The sequence below is a fragment of the Thecamonas trahens genome (assembly GCF_000142905.1).
Source record: "Thecamonas trahens ATCC 50062 unplaced genomic scaffold supercont1.5, whole genome shotgun sequence".
NCBI lineage: Eukaryota > Apusomonadida > Apusomonadidae > Thecamonas > Thecamonas trahens.
This window is the reverse complement of record NW_013657675.1, coordinates 141,998-160,576: the sequence shown is the minus strand read 5'-3', so window position 1 is coordinate 160,576 and position 18,579 is coordinate 141,998. Positions and strand designations below refer to the sequence as shown.

Genomic DNA, 18,579 nt, shown 5'->3' with positions numbered 1-18,579 from the left:
ACCCCCCTTCCCTCCCTTCCCTCACCGTCCTTCCTTCTCGCAGACCCGGCCATTGCCACCGCCAAGGGTAACAAGGAAAAGGCCAAGCTCAAGTCGCTGGTGGTGGCCAAGAAGGCCCTGCGCCAGTTTGTCCGCGCCGACGCGCCCTACGCCACCGCTGTCGGCGATGCTGCAGCGGCCCTGGCCGATCTGGAGGCCTTTGATCTGGTGGCCGAGCTCGGCGCTGTTGCTCCGCGCAAGCCGTACTGCTTTGACGGCTGGCGTGCCATCGAAGCTCTGCGCGCGGATGCCGACACCATGCCGCTCTTTGACGCCGTCTACCCGCTGCTGCTGGTCATGAAGGACGACGCCCTGCCGCTGGAGCAGCGTGTCGCCGCCGCCAACACCCTCACTGCCCGCGCCGCCCCGACCGCCTCGACCGCCACTGCCACCATCGAAGACCTCATCACTTGCGAGGCCTACATCCTTATCCGCGCCCTCCGTGACCGCGGTGCCCGTGAGCCGGCCGTCCGCGACCTCGCCGACGCCTGCCAGACTCTGCTCGGCGTCCTGGGCGAGAACGGGAACTGGACCGGTTACGCCCTCGCCGTCGAGCAGGGCCGCGACAACGAGCTCCGCGCCAAGCGGACTTGCGCCAAGTGCCGCACCCTCATGGCCGAGGGCACCGCCCTTAAGCGCTGCTCTCGCTGCAAGAAGACCGTCTACTGCTCCCGTGACTGCCAAGTCGCCCACTGGAAGATCCACAAGCCCGCCTGCAAGGCCGTCGCAAAGGCATAACTGCCCTGTGGCCAAGGGCTCTGCTTCAAGCTTTACGGTACGAATGTCCATCGCGCAAGCCGCGCTCCGCGACGCGCCACAGACGTCGCAACGTCCATCAATCGCGGTAAAAGAGTAGTACAATGTGTTAGTGGCTGCCACAACAGAAAACAGTCGGCGATGCAGAGATGGACGCTGTACGCAGGCGAATCATGGCGGGGCGTGGGCTCGCGTCAGCGTAGAGCGCGTACGCGGCGTCCAGAATCCAGTACAGGATGGCGTGCCACCACTTGCGCGTCTTCGGGTTGAGGTCGACGCCGCCCATGTGGTCGTTGTACTCCTTGGCGATGAGAGGGCAGAGGCGGACGACACTTTGGCGCTCACTCGCCGCCAGAGGAGCTGCGCGCGAGCGCACCGACTGCGCGACCGCAAACGGCTAGATCCATCGCCGCGATCGCCGGTGCCGCCTGCCATCACCTCCAGCACTGCTGCCGGCGCCACCGCCGCGCATTGCTGACCGCATCCGCTTCACCTTCCACCCCTTGCGGCTCTCGACAAGAACCCACGCCCCCATCCATCCGTTGATACTCTCGGCCCACTTGCCGACCTCCTTGCGGGCGAGGCCGGCAACCAGGATGTCGGCCACAAACCGCGGAATCCAACTCCGCCGCGCCTGCGCGTTGCGCTGCAGTGCAGCCACCAGCTCGCGCGCCCATACATCGCGCCGCCACTCGGCGAGCCCGTCGTCGACCGCCGCAATCGCCAGTAGCACGCTCGAGACCGCCACAAGAGCACCTTCAGTGTTGCCAACAGCATCCAGCAGCCGCGCCGCGTGGCTCACAAGCTCCTCGCTCGCCACGGCACTCTCGTGCGCGACGGCGCCGATGAGCGCGCACACCTCGGCGGTCGGCGCGCCCTGCTGCGCAAGCTTGGCCAGCAGCGCGTAAGAGGTCAGCACTTCATGCGCGCCGCCTTCGGCTCCGCGCCCGGCCATTGCAATCGCCAACAGACCGCGCACGCCCTCGGGATTGGGTGCCCGCATCGCCGCCCGCCGCGAGCCGACTACCACTCGCACAACAGCATCGGCCACGCCCCACTCGCCTACGGCAACTTCCAGCTTCCGCCGGCTGCCCGCAGCCGTCGAGCACGCCATGTGCACAAACTCGCCCCACCGCCGCTTGTTGTAAGCCTCCACAGACGGCACAAGCGCAGCCATCCGCCCGGCCACAGCTCGCCAACTTGCATCGGTGTGCTTGAGCAAGCCCAAGACATTGGCCACCGCCAGGCCGATGCTCCGCCGCACCTTGGCCGCAGGACACACCAGTGTGAGTGCCACCACCTCATCCCAGCCGTGCGCGCTCGTCCAGCGTTCTACCAGTTCAGCTCGGACTGCGGCACTCGACACAGCCTGCGCTACCAGCTGCTCGCCCCACAGCTCTACGAGCGGGTGACCCCGCGCGCGCGCCAGTACTTGGCTCACAAATCGCCACTCAAGTCCTGCCAGCGCCGCGGCATCATCCTCGTTGCCGACCTCGACATGGCTCAGCTCCCACATAAAGCCAAAGAAGCCCGGTTCAAACAGTGCGCGGAACGCCGCAAGACGACGGTTCTCCGAGGCCACCTCGCCTTCAAGTGCCTCGCGCGGCCCACTGCCGTCACCAGCCGGGGAGACCGAGCACCGGCGGCGGCGGCGGCGGCGGCGGCGGCGGCGCTGCTGCTGCTCTGGCTGTCGGGCTTCGGTGTCACTCTCGCCGTCGCTGAGAGGCTCGTCGACTGGATCGACTGCCCGACGCGCTCGCTTGAGCTTGTTGACAAAGGCCACGGCCCGGACGGCACTGCCCAGCGACGCGGTCGGCTCGTGCCGCGCCACCACCAGATCGCCAGACTCGCTGTCGCTCGACCCAGAATCGGTCTCACTCGAGCTGGAGCTGCTCGACGCATACGAGTCAGTCGAGGTCTCAGAGTTGGAGCTGCCGTTATCCGAGACGCTCTCGGCGTCGGCGGTTGTGGATGGGCCCGTCGCAGAGCTGGCGGCTGCCAGCGGCGCCGTGCTGCGGTAGACGAGAATGTACGCCGACGCTGAGCGGCCGTCGCCGCCAAAGACCTCGTCCTCGATCTCGTTCCACGCCACCGGGTGCACGCTGGTGTCGTTGTACTCGGACCAAGTCCCGGTGTCGCTGCGCAGGTACGAGTAGTAGTGCCCGGCGTCGGCGGTGCCGGCATGAACCACTACGCCTGTCAGCTCGTAGCCGACAAGCAGGCCGTCGCCGGCGCGGGGAAACTCGAACCGCGACGAGATCTTGACGTTGCGCATGCTTCGCATGTCAAACTCCATCCGCTTGAGGTGAAGCAGCGCATAGTGCGGGAGCTTACCGACCCGCACCCGCTTCTCGGCGTCAACATAACCGTCGCACCGTGAGCAAAAGTATCGGTTGTCACCGGTCAGATGCTCTGGCGCGTCCATGGCACCCAGAGAGCCGGCCAGGCACGACTGGCCCTTGATCTCGACAGAGAGCGAATAGAACGGCTCTGTCCGCTCAAACGACGATGCGCAGACCGAGCACTCGACAGAGTGCCGCAGTTCGCCTTGGAACAGATGCGGGAGCAGGTGTCCGCGCCGCCCGCTGGCATCCACAAGGCCCGAATCGAGCTTGTCGAACAGCAAGTTGAGGAACTCGTTGGCATCCTGCTGCTCGCCGAGGTCGATGACCTCACCAGTGATGTCGCGGCAGGTTCGGCAAAAGCCGATCGGATCATAGAATCGCGCCTCGGTGCCGGCGAGTGCCGCAAATACCCGCCGGAGGGCCTGGACATGGTCGGCGGCCTCTGCCTGCGGATCGACGCTCGCGTCGAGCACGCCCTCACGCAGCTCCGGAATGGCAAACAGCTGCTGCAGCGACGCGTTGATGTAGCACGTCGCGCCCTGATTGACGAGTCCGACCTGGCATCCGGGTTCACGGCGCATATCACTCGCGCAGTAGTCCCAGCCGCGGAGCTGGCTCGCCTCGGCCAGCACGCTCTGCAGGGCGCCGTTGACAAACGGAAAGGCGCGCTCGGGATCCGCGCGGACCAGCGAGTGCAGAAGCGCAAAACCTTGAGCTCGGGTGGCCGGCTCGCGCGCCCGCGCCCGCCGGCCAAACAGCACCCCATCAAACACGTCACGGAGGAGCTCGACCGATGGCTGAATTGCCGCTAGCGCAGTCCCAATCCGGAGCCAGCCGCGGAGCACGGACTCATGCTCAATGTGGGGCTCACCTTCGGAGAGCGCGGCGAGCACAAGGTCAACCAGCACACCCACCTCGTGCTCGCGCACAAATGACGGGTCCTCAACCAGCGCGGATACCAGCTCGAAAAACGCGTCAACCTGGTCCGGAACCGCGTTGAGCGTCTCGGACACCAGCACCACGTCGAGCACCACATCAAGAACTTCACGCTGGACCGCGCACACCGAGAACAAGCCCGAGACCATGGCCTTACGGAAATCGGCACTGGCCCCACGGAGCAGCAGCTCTGTGAGCGTCGCTGCATCGAGATGGCCCACAAGTGGCGTCTCAAACGCCAGTGCCCCAAGGAGGAGCGCCGAGTTCTGCACTGCAGCGAGGCCCGACGCGCCAAGCTGTTCTTGCTGCGCGTACGCGAGCAGGACCCGGACAACCGCACCTGCAAGGAGTTCGGCCTCGACGCCGGCCGCTGCCACAACGTCGGCGCGGAACCGCGGGAGTACCGACCTCGGCCCGGCCGCCATCAGCCCCATCGAGGCCACCGGGAGCAAACACCGCAGCGACGACGCCACCGGCGATCGCGATGCCGTTGATGCGAGCGTTACCGTCGAGAGCAGCCGGAGCAGCGCCCCGGCAAGCGCCCAGAGTGATGCCTCGGGCTCTGTGCCGGCCATCTCTAGTGAGAGCGAAACAAGGAGTCGCAGTGCTGCAGGTGCATGGCCGCCGTCCAGAAAAGCTTCTGTCGCCATGTGGCTAGCCTGATGATGCAGCACATACGCTGCCCGATACGCTTCGCGGAGCGCCACCTCCCATACGCTCTCCTCACTTGACTCTCCGTCGACCGGAGGAATGAGCAGGAGCAGCTCAAAGGCAGCGCGCGAGACTTGTGCTCCAGCTACTGTCCCCTCGTCGACCTCAAGCAGCGAGAGGAGGACCGTGACGTACGATGGATGCGAAAACGCGGCACGCAGCGCTTGGCGGCCCTCATCATCGGCATCATCGTCGCTGCCGTCATCGTCGTCGCCAAACCATCCGTGGCTGGCAGCCGAAGCTTGGTCGTCGTCGACGCTGTCGTCGGCATCGTCGGACGCAACGCTGTCGGCCTTGGTCTCGGTCTTTCCTTTCTCGCTTGCCTTTGCCAGAGCCACGCCCTGTCCAGTGCTGGCTGCCTTGCCCTCACGAGGTACGACATACACGGTTGCAGCGCCGTCGCTGAGGCCAAGCGCATCAAGCGGAGTGCTGTCGGCCAACGTCGGCAGCTCGGCAGCATGGGCAACAAGTGCAAAGCCGCGCTTGGGCAGGCGGAGGCGGGTGGCGAGTGCGGCGCGGAGCGCAGAGAGCAGTGCGGTCCGCGAGAGCGAAATCTGCAGCGCGCGCTCTGCCGGCGGGAGAACCAAGCACTTGATGACTGTTGGTGGACCAGCGAGGCCTTGGCTGCGCGCATCGTCGTCGGCAAGCACCGTGTGGAGCGCTTGGAGAACCGACGCCGAGCCGGGCGTAGCGCCATCTACAAACGTAAGCGCCGCGTCCGCAAACCCACGGAGCTTCTTGGTCTTGGAGCCAGCGAGGCTGCGGAGGTGGCTGCGAAGGACAGCGATTGCCTCCTTCCATAGAGGCTCACCTGCGACCGAGCTGGCAACAACCCTGAAGAGGAAGTCGGCGCGAACAGCCGATCCCGCATGTGCCGCGTAAAGCGACAGCGCCGACGGGTGATGCAACGCCGCAGATGGGAGCGGAATGGCATCCAGGACCGAGCGTGCAGCTGTTTCGCGGACGCCATCAAAGACGGCGAGCGTCTCCTCCGGATGCGCGGGATAGAACGTGTTCCACAGGGTCAGCGCGTTCCGCGCATTAAGCTTCTTGATCACACCTGGCGCGTCTAGGAGAAGGCGAACAGTATCGAGCATGAGCCCGTGCGAGGGGCCGTTGATGGCACGGAGAAACAGCGTAGCGGGCGTGCCCTTGGGCGCGTCGGCGAGTGCGGCAGCGAGAGCGGGTAGAGAGCGGGCATGATGCGGTGGCGGAGTGGCGGATGCGATAAGACCAAAGTAAGTTTCAGCATCGGCGCCCAGCGCAGCTGCGAGGCCGACTAGCGACTCTGTCCACTGGCTTGCCGGGTGCTCGGTGGCGAGAGAGGCGAGGAGAGCACGGGCGAGTCCAACGTCGACGACCGGCGCAAGCGTGGCTAGCAGCGCATAGCTCGCCGGGCTCCCGACTCGGACTAGGGCCTGCAGCGGGACAAGCTGAAGTTCGCCCATCGAGGCGAGGAAGACAAAGAGCGGCGAGGCGGCCGTCAGCAGCGAGGCGTGGTCGTGGGTGGCAGCGAGTAGCGCCGGGTTGGCCAGAAACTCGGCGGCGGTCGTCGCCGGCGCCGACGCCTCGTCAAGGACGTCGACAAGGCGGACAAGGTCGTCGATGGCGGCGAGGCGGGCGGCAAGCGGTGGGAGCGGCGTCGTTGCTGCCAGCAGCGGACGGGCGGCGATGGTCAGCCTGAGCGCAGTAAGCGCCGGAACAATCGAGGCGAGCTCGACCGACTCGAGGGCAGCTGTGTCGAGCGCCGCCAGCTGGGCAGCAACTTCGGCAAAGAGCGGATCAAGTGCAGCGTTCGATGCAGCCTCAAGTGCTGCGAGGATGCCCTGGGCGAGGGCGGGATAGTAGGCGGTCCAGAACGCTGCCGTGAAGAACGGCGCGGCGGCGACAATAGGCTTGAGCAGGAGAAAGACGACCGAGAGTGAAGGGCTCGACTCAGAGCGGAGCCTGTCGACGACTGCGTCAAAGCCACCGATGCGACCCCATACGTTGAGAAGGTAGATGTAATAGACCGAGGTGGCCCAGTCGGCGGGCGGGAGGGCGGCGTAGAGGCGATGAGCCGGATCGATGACGGCATCAGCCAGATCCTCCGCCAGCACGTCATGCGAGCCCGAGCCCGAGTACAGTCCCGTCTTGGGCCCCGCCGGCGCAGCCGGGAACACATACGAGATGGCGAGGAGGACGCCTGGCACGTCATGCACCAGGTACTGCCGACAGGTGGGCAGCGTGACCTCGGCCAGGCGACGGACCGACCGCGGCACCGCCGCTGGGTTAGCTGGCGGGTACGACACAAGCGCATGCGTCGTCCCCGGGAGGTCAAGCTGAAGCTCCATAGACGCGAGAGTCAAGTAGTGACCCAGAGTCAGTTGCGTAGCAGTGTCGCGGTGGCGGTGGTGGTAGCGGTGGCGGTGGCAGTGGCCGTGTCTGGCGTCTGTTCCAGGTATTCTCTCCGAACATCAGCCGGCTTGACTTGCCATTGCGGATGGTGGCGAGGGCGACGAGCGACAGGCAATTGGCGACAAGCGAGCATACTGCGCTTCAGTTGTCATCGATATAGCTGTGGGCGGTGGTGACGGCAGCTGTGAGCGGTGGCGATAGGGTAGCGACTACAGCTGTGGGCGTGACAGCCTTGCAAGTAGAGTCCGGCTGGCGATGGTGATGCAGTTAGACGGCGTGTCGGACACGTGTGGCACTCGCCGGGGCCCAGGGCGCGCCATCGTGGGCGTATCTGGGACAGTGACCACCTTTGCTAGTGAGCATTGTCATCCTGGTAACCTTGGCCTGCACGCGGTGACGTTTCCGCTGCAGATCTTTGCTCTTGTTGCGGCGTTGCCGTGGTGGGGCACGGCAGCGTACGTGGGTGCGGCGGGCTTGTCGGCTGCGACGATGGAAGGCACGGGAGCTGCGGCGGCGTATGTTGCCACTATCCTTGCGCCGCTCTGGACTCTGGCATGGGCCATCGGAGGCATGGGCGTGATGCCTGCTGCCGCGATGTGGCTGGCGGCTGGGAGTCTGCAGTTTGCTGTTGGCCACCTTATCCTCGAGGGCCACCCACCCAATACGGCACCGACAGGTACATCTGCATGCGGGCGCATCGCACACGTGGTGTTTGAGGCTCTTCTTGCAGGCCCTTTTCTTCTCTTCTGCCTTCTTGTCGTCCACAAGGGCGCGATCTGTGTCTGAGTCATCCCCCTCTCACCCCGCAACCAAGCACTCTACCTTCCTCTGTACACGTGCACGAACAGTCCCTCTGTACACGTGCACGAACAGTAAGACGTCATGCTTGGTAGCCACCCACCCTCATGTATACGCATGCGAGTCAATCTGGGCCGATGGACTGCCAGTAGCAGTGTAGCGACGTGCAATGGTTGCGGCAGGTTTTGAACCGGTGGCAGCCGTGCAGCACACACACACACACACACGTACACACGCACTCAAGCAACACCTGACGCAGCGGAGGCAGGATGCAGGCAAGGACCATTGCAGGTTCACCCGGGGCACAACTAGCGGCAACACCCGTGGTGGCGGCCCGCACGCGGGCTGGTCTGGCGAGCTCGTCGCTGCTGGCGTCGCTGGCGTCGTCGCTGGCAGAGGCACAGGCGGCGTACGCGGCGCAGCTGGCGAGTCTTGCTGAGCAATACACAGCCGAGCTGGAGCTGCTGCGGGCGAGGGAAGGACAGAGCGTGCGAGAAGGCGAGGTGGTGGACGAGGATGGATGGCCGGAGCCGGTGGCGGTGGCGAGCGTGGTGGCGCTGGTCGACTCGCTGGCGGCGGCGCACCTGGACAGCGCGAGGGCAGCCAAGGCAGGACTGGTTGGCCTGCACCTGCCGGTTCTGGCCGAGGCGGCCAAGGCTGCTGGCGAGGTCTCGCCCAAGGCGGCACGGATCGACGTCGACTCGTTTTCTCCAGGCGTCTTTGCTGCGGTTGTCGACGCCGAAGAGGCCCGGCTGGCTGCCGTCCGCGGGTTGCTGACGGCGACGCTCAAGCAGGTGACCCACATGGCGCCGCTGCGGACCCGAATTGTGACTGGATGGGCGCCTGCGGTGCGGCGCGCGTCGGATGCGGTCGATGCCTTTACGCCGGCAACCGAGCTGGCGGCGGTTCTGGTCTCGGCGGCGTCGGCCTTTCCCACACATATCAAGGCGACGGCGGCGCCCGAGACCTACTTTGACCTGCTGTTCAGGTGGTACTATGGGCGGGCGTTTGCGCATGAAAAGACGGAGCGGCGACAGCTGCGCGCCAAGCGACGGGTGCTCAAGCAGCGGGCGGCGACGGGTCGGGTGTACGGCATCGTGCTGCAGAGCCCGACCGGCGAGACGTTTGTCGTTGTCGACGCTGCGCCCGACGACTCCGCTGCGCGCCCGTATGCGCCGCCGCGATTGACGGTCGGTCGCTCGCGGAGTTCCACCATTTCGCTCCGCGCCGACAGTGCAGTCTCAAAGAATCATGTCGAGCTGGAGGTTGCCGGTGGCGCGGCCGCGCTCCGCAACGTTTCGGGCAAGAACGTGGTCATGGTCAAGGATGGGGTGCCTGACGGCGCGTCGCTCGAAGCCCGCCCAGTCCGTCACATCGGCCCAGGCGAGACCTCGCATATTGAGCTTGGTGGCGCCGAGTTTGTGATCGGTAACCAGGCCCGGTTCTCCATCGCCTCGCTCTCGCAGTGGATGGCGAGCGTGGGCAGCTCGGCGTCGGCCGAGTCGGCGACGTCCAACATCGCCCGGACCTGGCGGATGCGCGATGTGGTCGACGCTGCCGCCGACGCTGGCGCGCAGGTTGTGCTTGGCTCGGAGTTGACGTACGGTGCAAGCAAAGGTGATGCCGGCCGGCCGGCCTCGGGCGAGTGTACCAGCAGTGATGCACCGAGCGCGTCGTCGACGTCGCGGGCCGCGATCCGCAAACTCTCCAACCGCGCCAACGAGGCCATGGCCCAGCTTGCAGTCCAAGAGCGCGAGCTACAGACCCAGCTTGTCACGCCCGACTCGCCCGACATCCTGATGTTGCAAAACAGGGCAACGTCACGTAAGATCTCGTCGGGCGGCTCGGACGTCCGGCTGGCGTCCGGCCTCGCCAACGCGGACATTCTTGACGCACTGCAGCTTGGACCCAACACCCGCGGCCGGCGACACGAGCGCGCCCTCCGCCTCCGCGCACAAACTGATTCGATAGCCACGTCGCGGCGGCGCAACAGGCGCAGACGGCATGAGCTTGCATCGACCAGCAACGGAACGCGAGGCAGCGGCGAGAAAGGGCGCGCGAGTGACGAGTAAACTCGCCCACGCAGTCGGAGCAGGTGCGACGCGGGACTCGTGGGCGCCACCACGGCAGCGCCGGACACCTCACCTCGCCGACGCCATGGCACACAGCAGCCGGCGGCAGGAGTGGCGGACGTGGGTGAAGACCACACGGCGGTATGCACGGGAACGGATAGAGGCGCTGCGGCGGCTGCATAGCGAGAGCGGGCCGCTGACCATTGCGCTGCTCTCGCTGCCCGAGGCGCTGGTCGATGGGGCCAAGGTGGCACTCGCCGACGGCGATGCCGATGAGGCACTGGCGCTGGTGGCCGAGTTTGAGGCGCTGATGGATGCGCACACCAATATACTGCCGCAGGTCTCGCCGCTGGTGGCTAGCGCGGCGCTTGTCCGGGCGCAAGGCGAGTGGATCAAGGCCCACTTTGCCGCCGCCATCGAGGCGAGTGAGAAGGCCATCGCCGCGCTGGTAGCGATTCATGGCGTCGAACATGCGGCGGTAGCCAACGAGAAAGCCAAGCTGGCGGGAATGATGCTGTTTTCACTTGGCGACACGCCCGAGATGCGGGCGCTGCTGTTGGCCGCGATGCGGTCGCAGACGCAGCGGTCGGTCGGCCCCATGGGCCGCTCGCACAAGAGCCGCGACGCTCGGAGGATGAAGCGGCGAGTGGCACGAATGGCTGACCGGTTTCTGCCTGCCTCTGTCATCGCCCGCCTCCGTCCTGGCTATCCGGTACTCGGCGGCGCGCTTGTCGAGCTCGACGTCTTTGCCGTTCGCAGACTGCTCATTGCGGCACGAACAGACCCGCTCATTCTGCCGGTGGAGGACGATGCGCGGGACGTCCTGCTAGTGGAGGCCGAGTCAAACGGTAGCAACGCTACGGAGGTCTCGAGCGCCTCGACTGATCTCGACTCGGAAGTCGAGGCTGAGCTGGCACGGTACGGCGTCGATCCGAGTGGCGCGAGCATTGGGCCCGGGCCGCTCTCCGACGACGATGCCTCGAGCTCAACGTCGAGTACCGGGTCGCCACAGGCTGAGAGCAAGACGCGACACGCAGCTCCAGAGCGGACGCTCACAACTCCCGCGTTGCGGCGCGGGCGATCGCGCAAGTCGGTCCGGTGGCTGGAGGGACTCAAGGTCTCACCGTCGGTTTCGATGCTTGAGGCCAACGCACACGCCGACGCGCTGTTCGAATCGCTGGACACGACGTCGCCGACGAACAAGTCGTCGACTCAGATGACAGCGCTGCGGACGGCACACGAGGAGCAGCGACGGGCGATCGAAGTCCAGCTCAAGGTAGCGCTCGGGCGGCGACCGACGATCGTGACCAAGGAGCACTTTCAACTGCGGCACTCGCAGCTGGACGCCAAGGCTCAACAGCAGCAAAAGCTGCTGCAAGACGAAGGTGCAGAGCCGATGGTGGCTGTGGGCGGGATCATGATGGTGGCACGCCGAAGCGTGGCACGGGAACGCGGGCGGCGCAAGGTGCGCCGGTCACGTGCAGGCGGACGAGCGCGCCGAGCCGCAGATGCGGTGGCGGCGTCGCGAGCGCTTAGCCCCGAGTCGTCGACGACGACAAGGTACTCTTCAGCGAGCGTGGTTCGGCGACTGTCGATCGACTCGTACGAACTGTACGACTCGGACGACTCGTACGACTCGTACGATTCGTACTATGACGCCGAGTCCGAGGCGAGGTCGGTTGACTCGATGCTCTCGGAGCGGCGGCTCAATACGCTGCGATTGGAGGCACTGACCGGGCTGGGCGGGGCGGCGCTGCTTCCGGCGACGATGTTGGCACAGGCAGACGAGTCGATGCCGCGGTACACGCTCCAGCCTCGGGCCGATGAAGTGTCGAAGATCCGGGCCTTTCTCGTCGACCACATTCGAACTGAGGAGCATGTCATCCACCAGTTTGCTGGCGCTGCCCTCGAGTCGAACCGCATCTTTCACCAGCACGATCCGTACCGAGTTCACACCGATGAGGACGAAAACGGCCTGCTGGCGCAGATGCGCACCGTGGTCGGCGAGCTCCTTCTCGACAACGTCATCGAGTGGTTCGTGCCTGTCGCCGACCTTGTTCCGCTCACCAAAATGCTGGCCGGCATTATCGACGATGAGACTACCCGGGTCATCGACGACGTCATTGATGAAGAGCGAGCGATTGAGGATGCCCGCGCCGCCGAGGCCGCCCGTGAGCAGGCACTCCGCGACAAGCTTCTCCGAGGCAGCGTCAAGTATCGCGGCCACGTCAAGCGATGAGGGTAGCAGCGTCACATCGACAGTGCCGCAAGGAGACTGGAAAAGGAATATCGGCAGACTGATGGACTGCCGGATTGTTTCTCGCCCAAGCGGCGGCCCCTCAGTCTGGCCCATGATGGTCTGGCCCAGGCCTGCCACGTGGGCAACCACCGCCGAAACGAACAAAAACAACTCGTCAAACAGCAGACGAGGCGGCAAAGCCCCAGGCACACCAGGTTTGAACGGCGAGACGGACGAGGCTGCACCACTGAACTTGACTGTGGTACGGGGTAATGAGAGGGGGAGGGAGGGAGGGAGAGAGAGTGTGTGTACATGTGTGTGTATGTGGTCGGAAGGACGGCACTTATGGCGGACGACGGGACGGGGAACGGGGGGGTGGTGGTGGTGGTGGTGGTGCTGGCGCTGTGTGTGCACCGGGCGACAGACATAATGGCTGCTACGATGGAAAAGGTTTGCGTGCTGGGATCGGGCAACTGGGGCTCGACGGCGGGGAAGATCGTGGCGTCGAATGCTGCGCGGCTGGATGATGTGGCCAGCGAGGTCAACATGTGGGTGTTTGAGGAGCAGGTGGACGGGCGCAAGCTGACCGAGATCATCAACGAGGATCACGAGAACCCCAAGTACCTGCCCGGGGTGAAGCTGCCGGAGAACTTGGTGGCGGTGCCGGATGCAGCGGCAGCGGTGTCCGGCGCGACGCTGCTCATCTTCTGCCTCCCGCACCAGTTCCTCCCGCGGCTTTGCGCGTCGATCAAGGACGCGGCGGCGCCGGGTGCACGGGCAATCACGCTCATCAAGGGCTTTGACGTCGACGACGATGGCATTGTCCTGCTCTCCGAGTACATCACGGCACAGCTGGGCATGCCGTGCGCGGTCCTGATGGGCGCCAACATCGCCAACGAGGTGGCGCGCGAGGAGTTTTCCGAGACAACCATCGGGTACCACCACGAGGCGAACGGCAAGCTCTGGTGCCGGCTGTTCCAGACCAAGTACTTTCGGGTCGCCATTGTGCCGGATCCGGTGGCGGTCGAGCTCTGCGGCGCTATCAAGAACGTTGTGGCGCTCGGCGCCGGCTTTTGCGACGGGCTCAAGCTCGGCAACAACACCAAGGCTGCAGTCATCCGCATCGGCCTGCTCGAGATGCGCCAGTTTACCCAGACCTTTTTCAACGGTGCCGGTGAGCTGACGACGTACTTTGAGTCGTGCGGCCTTGCCGATCTCATCACCACCTGCTACGGCGGGCGCAACCGCAAGTGCGCCGAGGCCTTTGTGGCGTCGGGCAAGAGCTGGGACGAGCTCGAGGCCGAGCTGCTCGGTGGACAGAAGCTGCAGGGCACGCTCACCACCATCGAGGTGATAAAGGCCATCGATAAGGCCGGCGCCCGCGGCAACTTTCCGCTCTTCACCGCCATCAATGCCATCTGCTTTGAGGGTGCCGCGCCGTCGACGCTCTTTGACAACCTGGTCCACGACGACGCGCTTGTGTCGCGGATGTAGGTTGCCACGACAAAGCAAAGAGTAAATGAGTGCGGGTATGAATGTGATGTTTGCTGGTGGAGAGAAAGAGAGAAAGAAAGAACGAACGTGAGTGGGCAAGCTAGCTACGTCGACTTGGGCGTGTAGATAAAGTCGGCGTCGGTTGGGCACTTGATGGTGGTCGAGGTCGAGAGGCGCGACTTGGCGCCGACGGGCTCGATCATGTTGTTCCACAGGCCGGTGCCAAAGAGGGCGTGGCCGAGCGGTGAGGGATGGAACGAGTCAGCAGTGCAGAGGTAGGCCTTGCCAGCGTTGCCGGACGGGAGCTCAAAGCCGACGAGGAAGGGCTGGATGACAAAGGCCTGGTCGGCACCGGTCTTGGCGTTAAACTCGTCGACGAGCGAGGCCATGATGTCGTTGTACTCGTTAATGGCCTTTTGGGTGGCGGCGATCTTGTCCGAGTTGGTGCCGGCAAAGCACGGGCAGACGATGCCGAGCGCAATCTTGTTGAGCGGGCCCGGGAAGTGGCGGAGCTGCGTGCCGTCGAGGATGGGCACGACCGACACAATCGACCGCGGGATGGTGGCCAGAACGTTGAGCGCGGCGCGGAGGTTGTCCTCGTACACCGGCGGCGAGTTGCTCGAGTACGAGTCGCAGACCTTGCACAGGTTGTTGCCGCCGATGAACACGTTGACGGTCTTCCACCCGTTGACGTACTGGGTGGTGTTCATGGACGACTTGAAGGTGGCCACAAGCTCGTTAGCCTGGGCCACCATGTCCTGCACAATCGCGCCGCCGACGGCGCGGTTGTTAAACATGTTCGAGGAAGCATCACCGACGCCGATCGAGCCGCCGGCCACGTCCGGGCGGGCCACAGCCCTCATGATGTTGAAGGCTGTGACCGTGTCGGCGTCGGCGCCCATGGCCCACGACAGGCCCGGATACCACTTCATGTTGAGCCAGTTGGACGACTTGGCGTTGGACGCCGTGGTGTACGAGTCGCCGATGGCGCCCATGGCCACAATGTCGACCGGCTTGACCGAGCCGACGTCCGCCGGCGGCGCACGCGGCGTCAGCCGCGGGCAGTTGATGGCCGCCGAGAGCGACGGCATCGCCTCGGTAGGCGCGACGGCGGCCTCCTCCTCCTCGGGCGCAAGGAGCTTGCGGTTGAACATGAGGCTCGCGACGGCCTCGGCCTCTTCGGCGTTGAGCCACGGGTACTCGTTGTGGACGTCCATGACCAGCTCGCCAGGCGGCGACAGCAGCGATTCGGCATCGACGTGGAACGGGGCGCGGGCAAGAGCGTCCACCACCGAGTCAGGCAGGCCAGAGGCCACAGGCAGCACACCGCATGCCACCACCGCCACCGCCACACACAGCACCAGCCAGGTCTTTCCCACAGTCATGAGCATGTGGTCCACAAATCCGAAAGAAGAGTCGAGTCTGACGTGGGTGGAGCGTGAGGAGCGCGTGGTGGTGGTCAGCGCTTCGGTCACGTGCCGCGAGCACGCGCCGACGGAGCGGTTTTTTTGGCGGGGAGAGTGGGGAGCCAGCCAGCCAGCTATGACTCGGACGTCACTCTGCCAGCAGCCAGGCTAGGTAGGTGCGGCGGCGCTTGTGGCGATCGACGGGCGATGATCATGTGGGCTCGTGGCGAGAGGATGCCGTCGAATACTTCACGGACTTGGGCATGGATGCCGGCTTCGTGTAGGTAGGCGGCACCGTCGACGAGAAACATCATCTCGAGGACGGGTGCGAGGACGTTGAGCAGAGTGTAGAGGGCGGAATAGCGGGCAAAAGCGAGCTCTTCGCTCCCACCGGCGGCAGAGACCAGAGAGTCGTAGTGCGCTGCGAGGTGCGTGGGATCGGCGTCCGGCGCGAGGCGGCGGGCGGTGGCGAGTGCGTCGTCGCGCCAGATGGCAGCCGAACCGCTTGGCAGTGGTGCGGAGGTGCTGGCGGCGGCAGCTGTTGCCATGTAGCCGGCAGCAGCGCGGACAAACAAGGCCTCAATGCGATCGACGAGCTCATTCTCACGAAACTGGGCGTCGGCCCACTTGTGGACGCAGTGGACAGATGTGTTGCGCTCGTTGCCACCGATGACCACACCGGCGTCGGCGAGCGGGGCACCGACACCGATCGAGAGAGGAAAGCCGGCCTCGGTCCGCAAGTTGTAGCAGCACGGGGCAAGAGCGAGAGCATGAAATGACGACGCCACGTACGACCGCATGACGGTGGCAGCCAAATCGCCGCAGGTGTGCAGGCCCATGAGGACAGTGGTCGACGCAGCGCTGGCCAGAGTGTCGGGAACGAGAGGCGGACACGGCTGGTCCGGCTCAAGCCGGGCGACCACGTGGTGGACGGCTGCGTCGAGCGCGGCAGCGCGGTCGGGCTCACGCTTGGCGATCTGGGCCACGATCTTGGCCAACCGCTTCTTGGCCGATGCGGTGTACGCGGCCTCGCCCTCGACACACACGACAGTGGCGCCGAGCGCAGCTGCCAGCCACTGCGGAACGTAGCCCTTGCCTGATCCCAGGTCAACGACGACGCTGGCGGCCGCCTGGGCACCGAGCAAGTCGCCGACGACGTTGCAGACCGCGCGGACCTCGTGCTGCTTCTTGGGCTTCATGCCGCGGGCAAAGATCGGCCAAAGCGGATGATGCGGAGCGGCGGAAGCGCCCTCACGTGCGTCAGTGCACAGTGCACTCGGCCCACGCGCGAGATCAGAGGCGCGGTCGATCCAGGGCCTCACATCTGCCCCGATCATCAAGCTAATGAGCTCGACCGACTCGGGCGTCGGGCTGTGCTTGATGGCTCCACCGACGAGCACACCAGCGGCAGCACGGGCACTCTCTCGCCCATCGCCAACATCAACCTCGACACCTGGCGCACCGCCCAGAGCAGTAGCCACCAGCGGCCATGCAGTCGGATGCGCAAGCTCATTCTTGTGCGCAGCGACCAGAACGCGGAGCTGAACGAGGAGCTTAGCGACGTCTCCCGCCCATTGGCTCACCTCGAGCTTATCAGCCACACAAGCAGCCATAGCAGCGAGTGCAGCGATGAGACCAACAGCGCAAGTGGGAGCTTGTCTAGCGAGGAGTAAGAGAGAGAGAGGGTGTGTGTGTAAGGGCTTCGATGTGTGGTGGCGAGACAGGTAGCGGTGATGAGCGCGGGCGGCGTGTGGCGTGTTGCGTGGGCGATCCGCATCCAGGCCGAGGTGGGACATGAGGCGTGTGGGGTCGGGTGGGGGGTGGGGACGGGGAGGGGACATCCAACTCGAGACAAGGAGAAGAGGAGTGATGCTGCGGTTGTCGGCGGGAGCAGCTGGAGCAGCCGGAGGTTGGCGGCGGGTGGTGGTTTGTGGGAGTGTGCGGAGTGCGTCGGGCAAGACAAGCCGGAAGGCGCGCAAGGAGAGCAGGCAGAGCCGGCGGAGCCGAGGAGGAGCAGCGCGCGGGGAGGAGACAGGACAGAGTGTGGCGGAGCAGGCGGCAGGCGCACGGATGGTGGGCGTGGCAGGTGGCGGCGTGGCGGGTCTGGCGACGGCACTGGCGCTGGCTGCGCGCGGTGGGGAGGCCATGGTCCTCGATGCCGCGCCGCACTCGAGCTACGGCTCCGAGTACGCCGGAGTCGGTACGGTGCTGAGCCATGGGGCGGTGGCGCAACTGGAGGCTCTGGGAGTGCCGGATGTGGACAAGCAGGGTGTGGCGCTGGATCGGATGGTGGTGTACCGCAAGGGATCAGTGCTGGCGGAGCTCGATTACCACGCGGCTGCTGTGAGGCTCGGACTGCCTGCGGGCGCCCCGGTGCTCGGCGTTTCATCACGGGTCCTCCATGAGGTGATGTGGAACGCGGCGGTGGCGCGCAAAATTCCAATTGTGCACGAGGCCACGTTTGGGGCGATTGATCCCATCTCAGAGTCAGAGGCGCTGCTGGCTCGGATCGACCGCGGCAAGGGCGCCGCAGCGCAGACCTCGCAGGCCATTCTGCAAGCTGTGGTGGGCGCCGACGGAGTTGGGTCCAAGACGCGTGAGCTGGCGTTTGCCGACAAGGAGGCGAGCGGTGAAAAGATTCTGTACGGCGGGTGGGGCTACTGGCACACCATTGTGGATGTGCCGGAGGCTGCGGGCATCGACATGAGCGCACTGAGCCATGTGATCGACAACGGGCGGGCGGTGCGGATTGTGCCAGTCTCGCCGACCAAGGCGTACGTCATGTTTACCTTTGCGGCCAAATCGCCCAAGCCGCCGCCGCTCTCGCACGAGGTGCGGCGGAAGCAGCTCCTGGCAGCATACGAGGATTTTGAGGCACCGCAGGTGCGGGCAGTGCTCGACGAGCTGGATGCGAGCAAGTCGGAGTTTATTCAAATGCGGTATCCACCGCATGTGGCGCTCGAGACGTACACATCGCCGACGCGGGCGCCTGTGGCCCTGGTTGGCTCTGCCGCGCACGCCATGCTTCCGGTCTTTGGTCTCGGCACGTCGCTGGCAATCGACGACGGCGTCTCGATTGGCGCGGCACTTTGCGACAGCGACAGCGCGACGGCCGCGCTGAGGACATGGTCGCAGCAGCGGCATGACTACATCCGCGAGCTCCAGGCCCTTGCTCTCAACGTCTCGTCGCAGATCCACTCGACCGCCGACAAGGGCTGGCTCCAGACCAAGATGATGAGCTTTGTCCTGCAGCGCTCGCTCTCTGGTAGCGTCCTCACCGATGCGTATGATCGGTTCCATCGGTTTGGCGCAGCCGTGGTTGGCGAGCGTTAGTGAAGTTTGTCGGGCGCCGGTGTTGGTGTTGGTGGGTTGGGGTCGGGGGGGGG

At 65.4% G+C, this 18,579-nt stretch overlaps 9 protein-coding genes across 9 annotated transcripts in view; 6 read left to right on the top strand and 3 right to left on the bottom strand.

Annotated features, from left to right (window-relative positions):
- The window catches only part of AMSG_01227 (uncharacterized protein), a gene marked incomplete at its 5' end in the record, with an annotated part of 1,112 nt that extends 212 nt beyond the window's left edge, over positions 1–900 (top strand). The window contains one exon of the mRNA XM_013906381.1: positions 44–900. Within this exon, the coding sequence (XP_013761835.1) occupies positions 44–777 (734 nt within the window). The 3' untranslated portion in view covers positions 778–900. The remainder of the gene's footprint in view (positions 1–43) is intronic.
- A 4-nt stretch (positions 901–904) lies between these two features.
- AMSG_01226 (uncharacterized protein) lies at positions 905–7,120 on the bottom strand (the record flags this gene model as incomplete). The annotated part of the gene is made up of 2 exons (XM_013906380.1): positions 905–1,192; positions 1,289–7,120. The coding sequence occupies 2 exons, from the start codon at positions 7,118–7,120 to the stop codon at positions 905–907; spliced, it is 6,120 nt and encodes a 2,039-aa protein (XP_013761834.1).
- Positions 7,121–7,246: 126 nt separating this feature from the next.
- On the top strand, positions 7,247–8,080 carry AMSG_01225 (uncharacterized protein). The gene has a single exon (XM_013906379.1). The coding sequence runs from the start codon at positions 7,440–7,442 to the stop codon at positions 7,968–7,970; it is 531 nt and encodes a 176-aa protein (XP_013761833.1). The 5' UTR covers positions 7,247–7,439; the 3' UTR covers positions 7,971–8,080.
- A 171-nt stretch (positions 8,081–8,251) lies between these two features.
- On the top strand, positions 8,252–10,073 carry AMSG_01224 (uncharacterized protein; the record flags this gene model as incomplete). The annotated part of the gene is made up of 1 exon (XM_013906378.1): positions 8,252–10,073. One exon carries the CDS (start codon positions 8,252–8,254, stop codon positions 10,052–10,054), a length of 1,803 nt encoding a protein of 600 aa, XP_013761832.1. The 3' UTR covers positions 10,055–10,073.
- A 66-nt stretch (positions 10,074–10,139) lies between these two features.
- AMSG_01223 (uncharacterized protein) lies at positions 10,140–12,308 on the top strand (the record flags this gene model as incomplete). Its single annotated transcript, XM_013906377.1, has 1 exon — positions 10,140–12,308. The coding sequence occupies one exon, from the start codon at positions 10,140–10,142 to the stop codon at positions 12,291–12,293; it is 2,154 nt and encodes a 717-aa protein (XP_013761831.1). The 3' UTR covers positions 12,294–12,308.
- Positions 12,309–12,716: 408 nt separating this feature from the next.
- On the top strand, positions 12,717–13,823 carry AMSG_01222 (glycerol-3-phosphate dehydrogenase [NAD+]). The gene has a single exon (XM_013906376.1). The coding sequence runs from the start codon at positions 12,723–12,725 to the stop codon at positions 13,785–13,787; it is 1,065 nt and encodes a 354-aa protein (XP_013761830.1). The 5' UTR covers positions 12,717–12,722; the 3' UTR covers positions 13,788–13,823.
- On the bottom strand, positions 13,818–15,180 carry AMSG_01221 (lysophospholipase; the record flags this gene model as incomplete). The annotated part of the gene is made up of 1 exon (XM_013906375.1): positions 13,818–15,180. A coding segment is annotated over one exon (1,289 nt), but the record flags the coding sequence as incomplete, so codon positions are not given.
- Positions 15,181–15,327: 147 nt separating this feature from the next.
- On the bottom strand, positions 15,328–16,392 carry AMSG_01220 (uncharacterized protein; the record flags this gene model as incomplete). Its single annotated transcript, XM_013906374.1, has 1 exon — positions 15,328–16,392. The coding sequence occupies one exon, from the start codon at positions 16,390–16,392 to the stop codon at positions 15,328–15,330; it is 1,065 nt and encodes a 354-aa protein (XP_013761828.1).
- A 704-nt stretch (positions 16,393–17,096) lies between these two features.
- Positions 17,097–18,526, top strand: AMSG_01219 (uncharacterized protein; the record flags this gene model as incomplete). Its single annotated transcript, XM_013906373.1, has 1 exon — positions 17,097–18,526. Exon 1 carries the CDS (start codon positions 17,264–17,266, stop codon positions 18,524–18,526), a length of 1,263 nt encoding a protein of 420 aa, XP_013761827.1. The 5' UTR covers positions 17,097–17,263.
- Between the last annotated feature and the right edge of the window lie 53 nt (positions 18,527–18,579).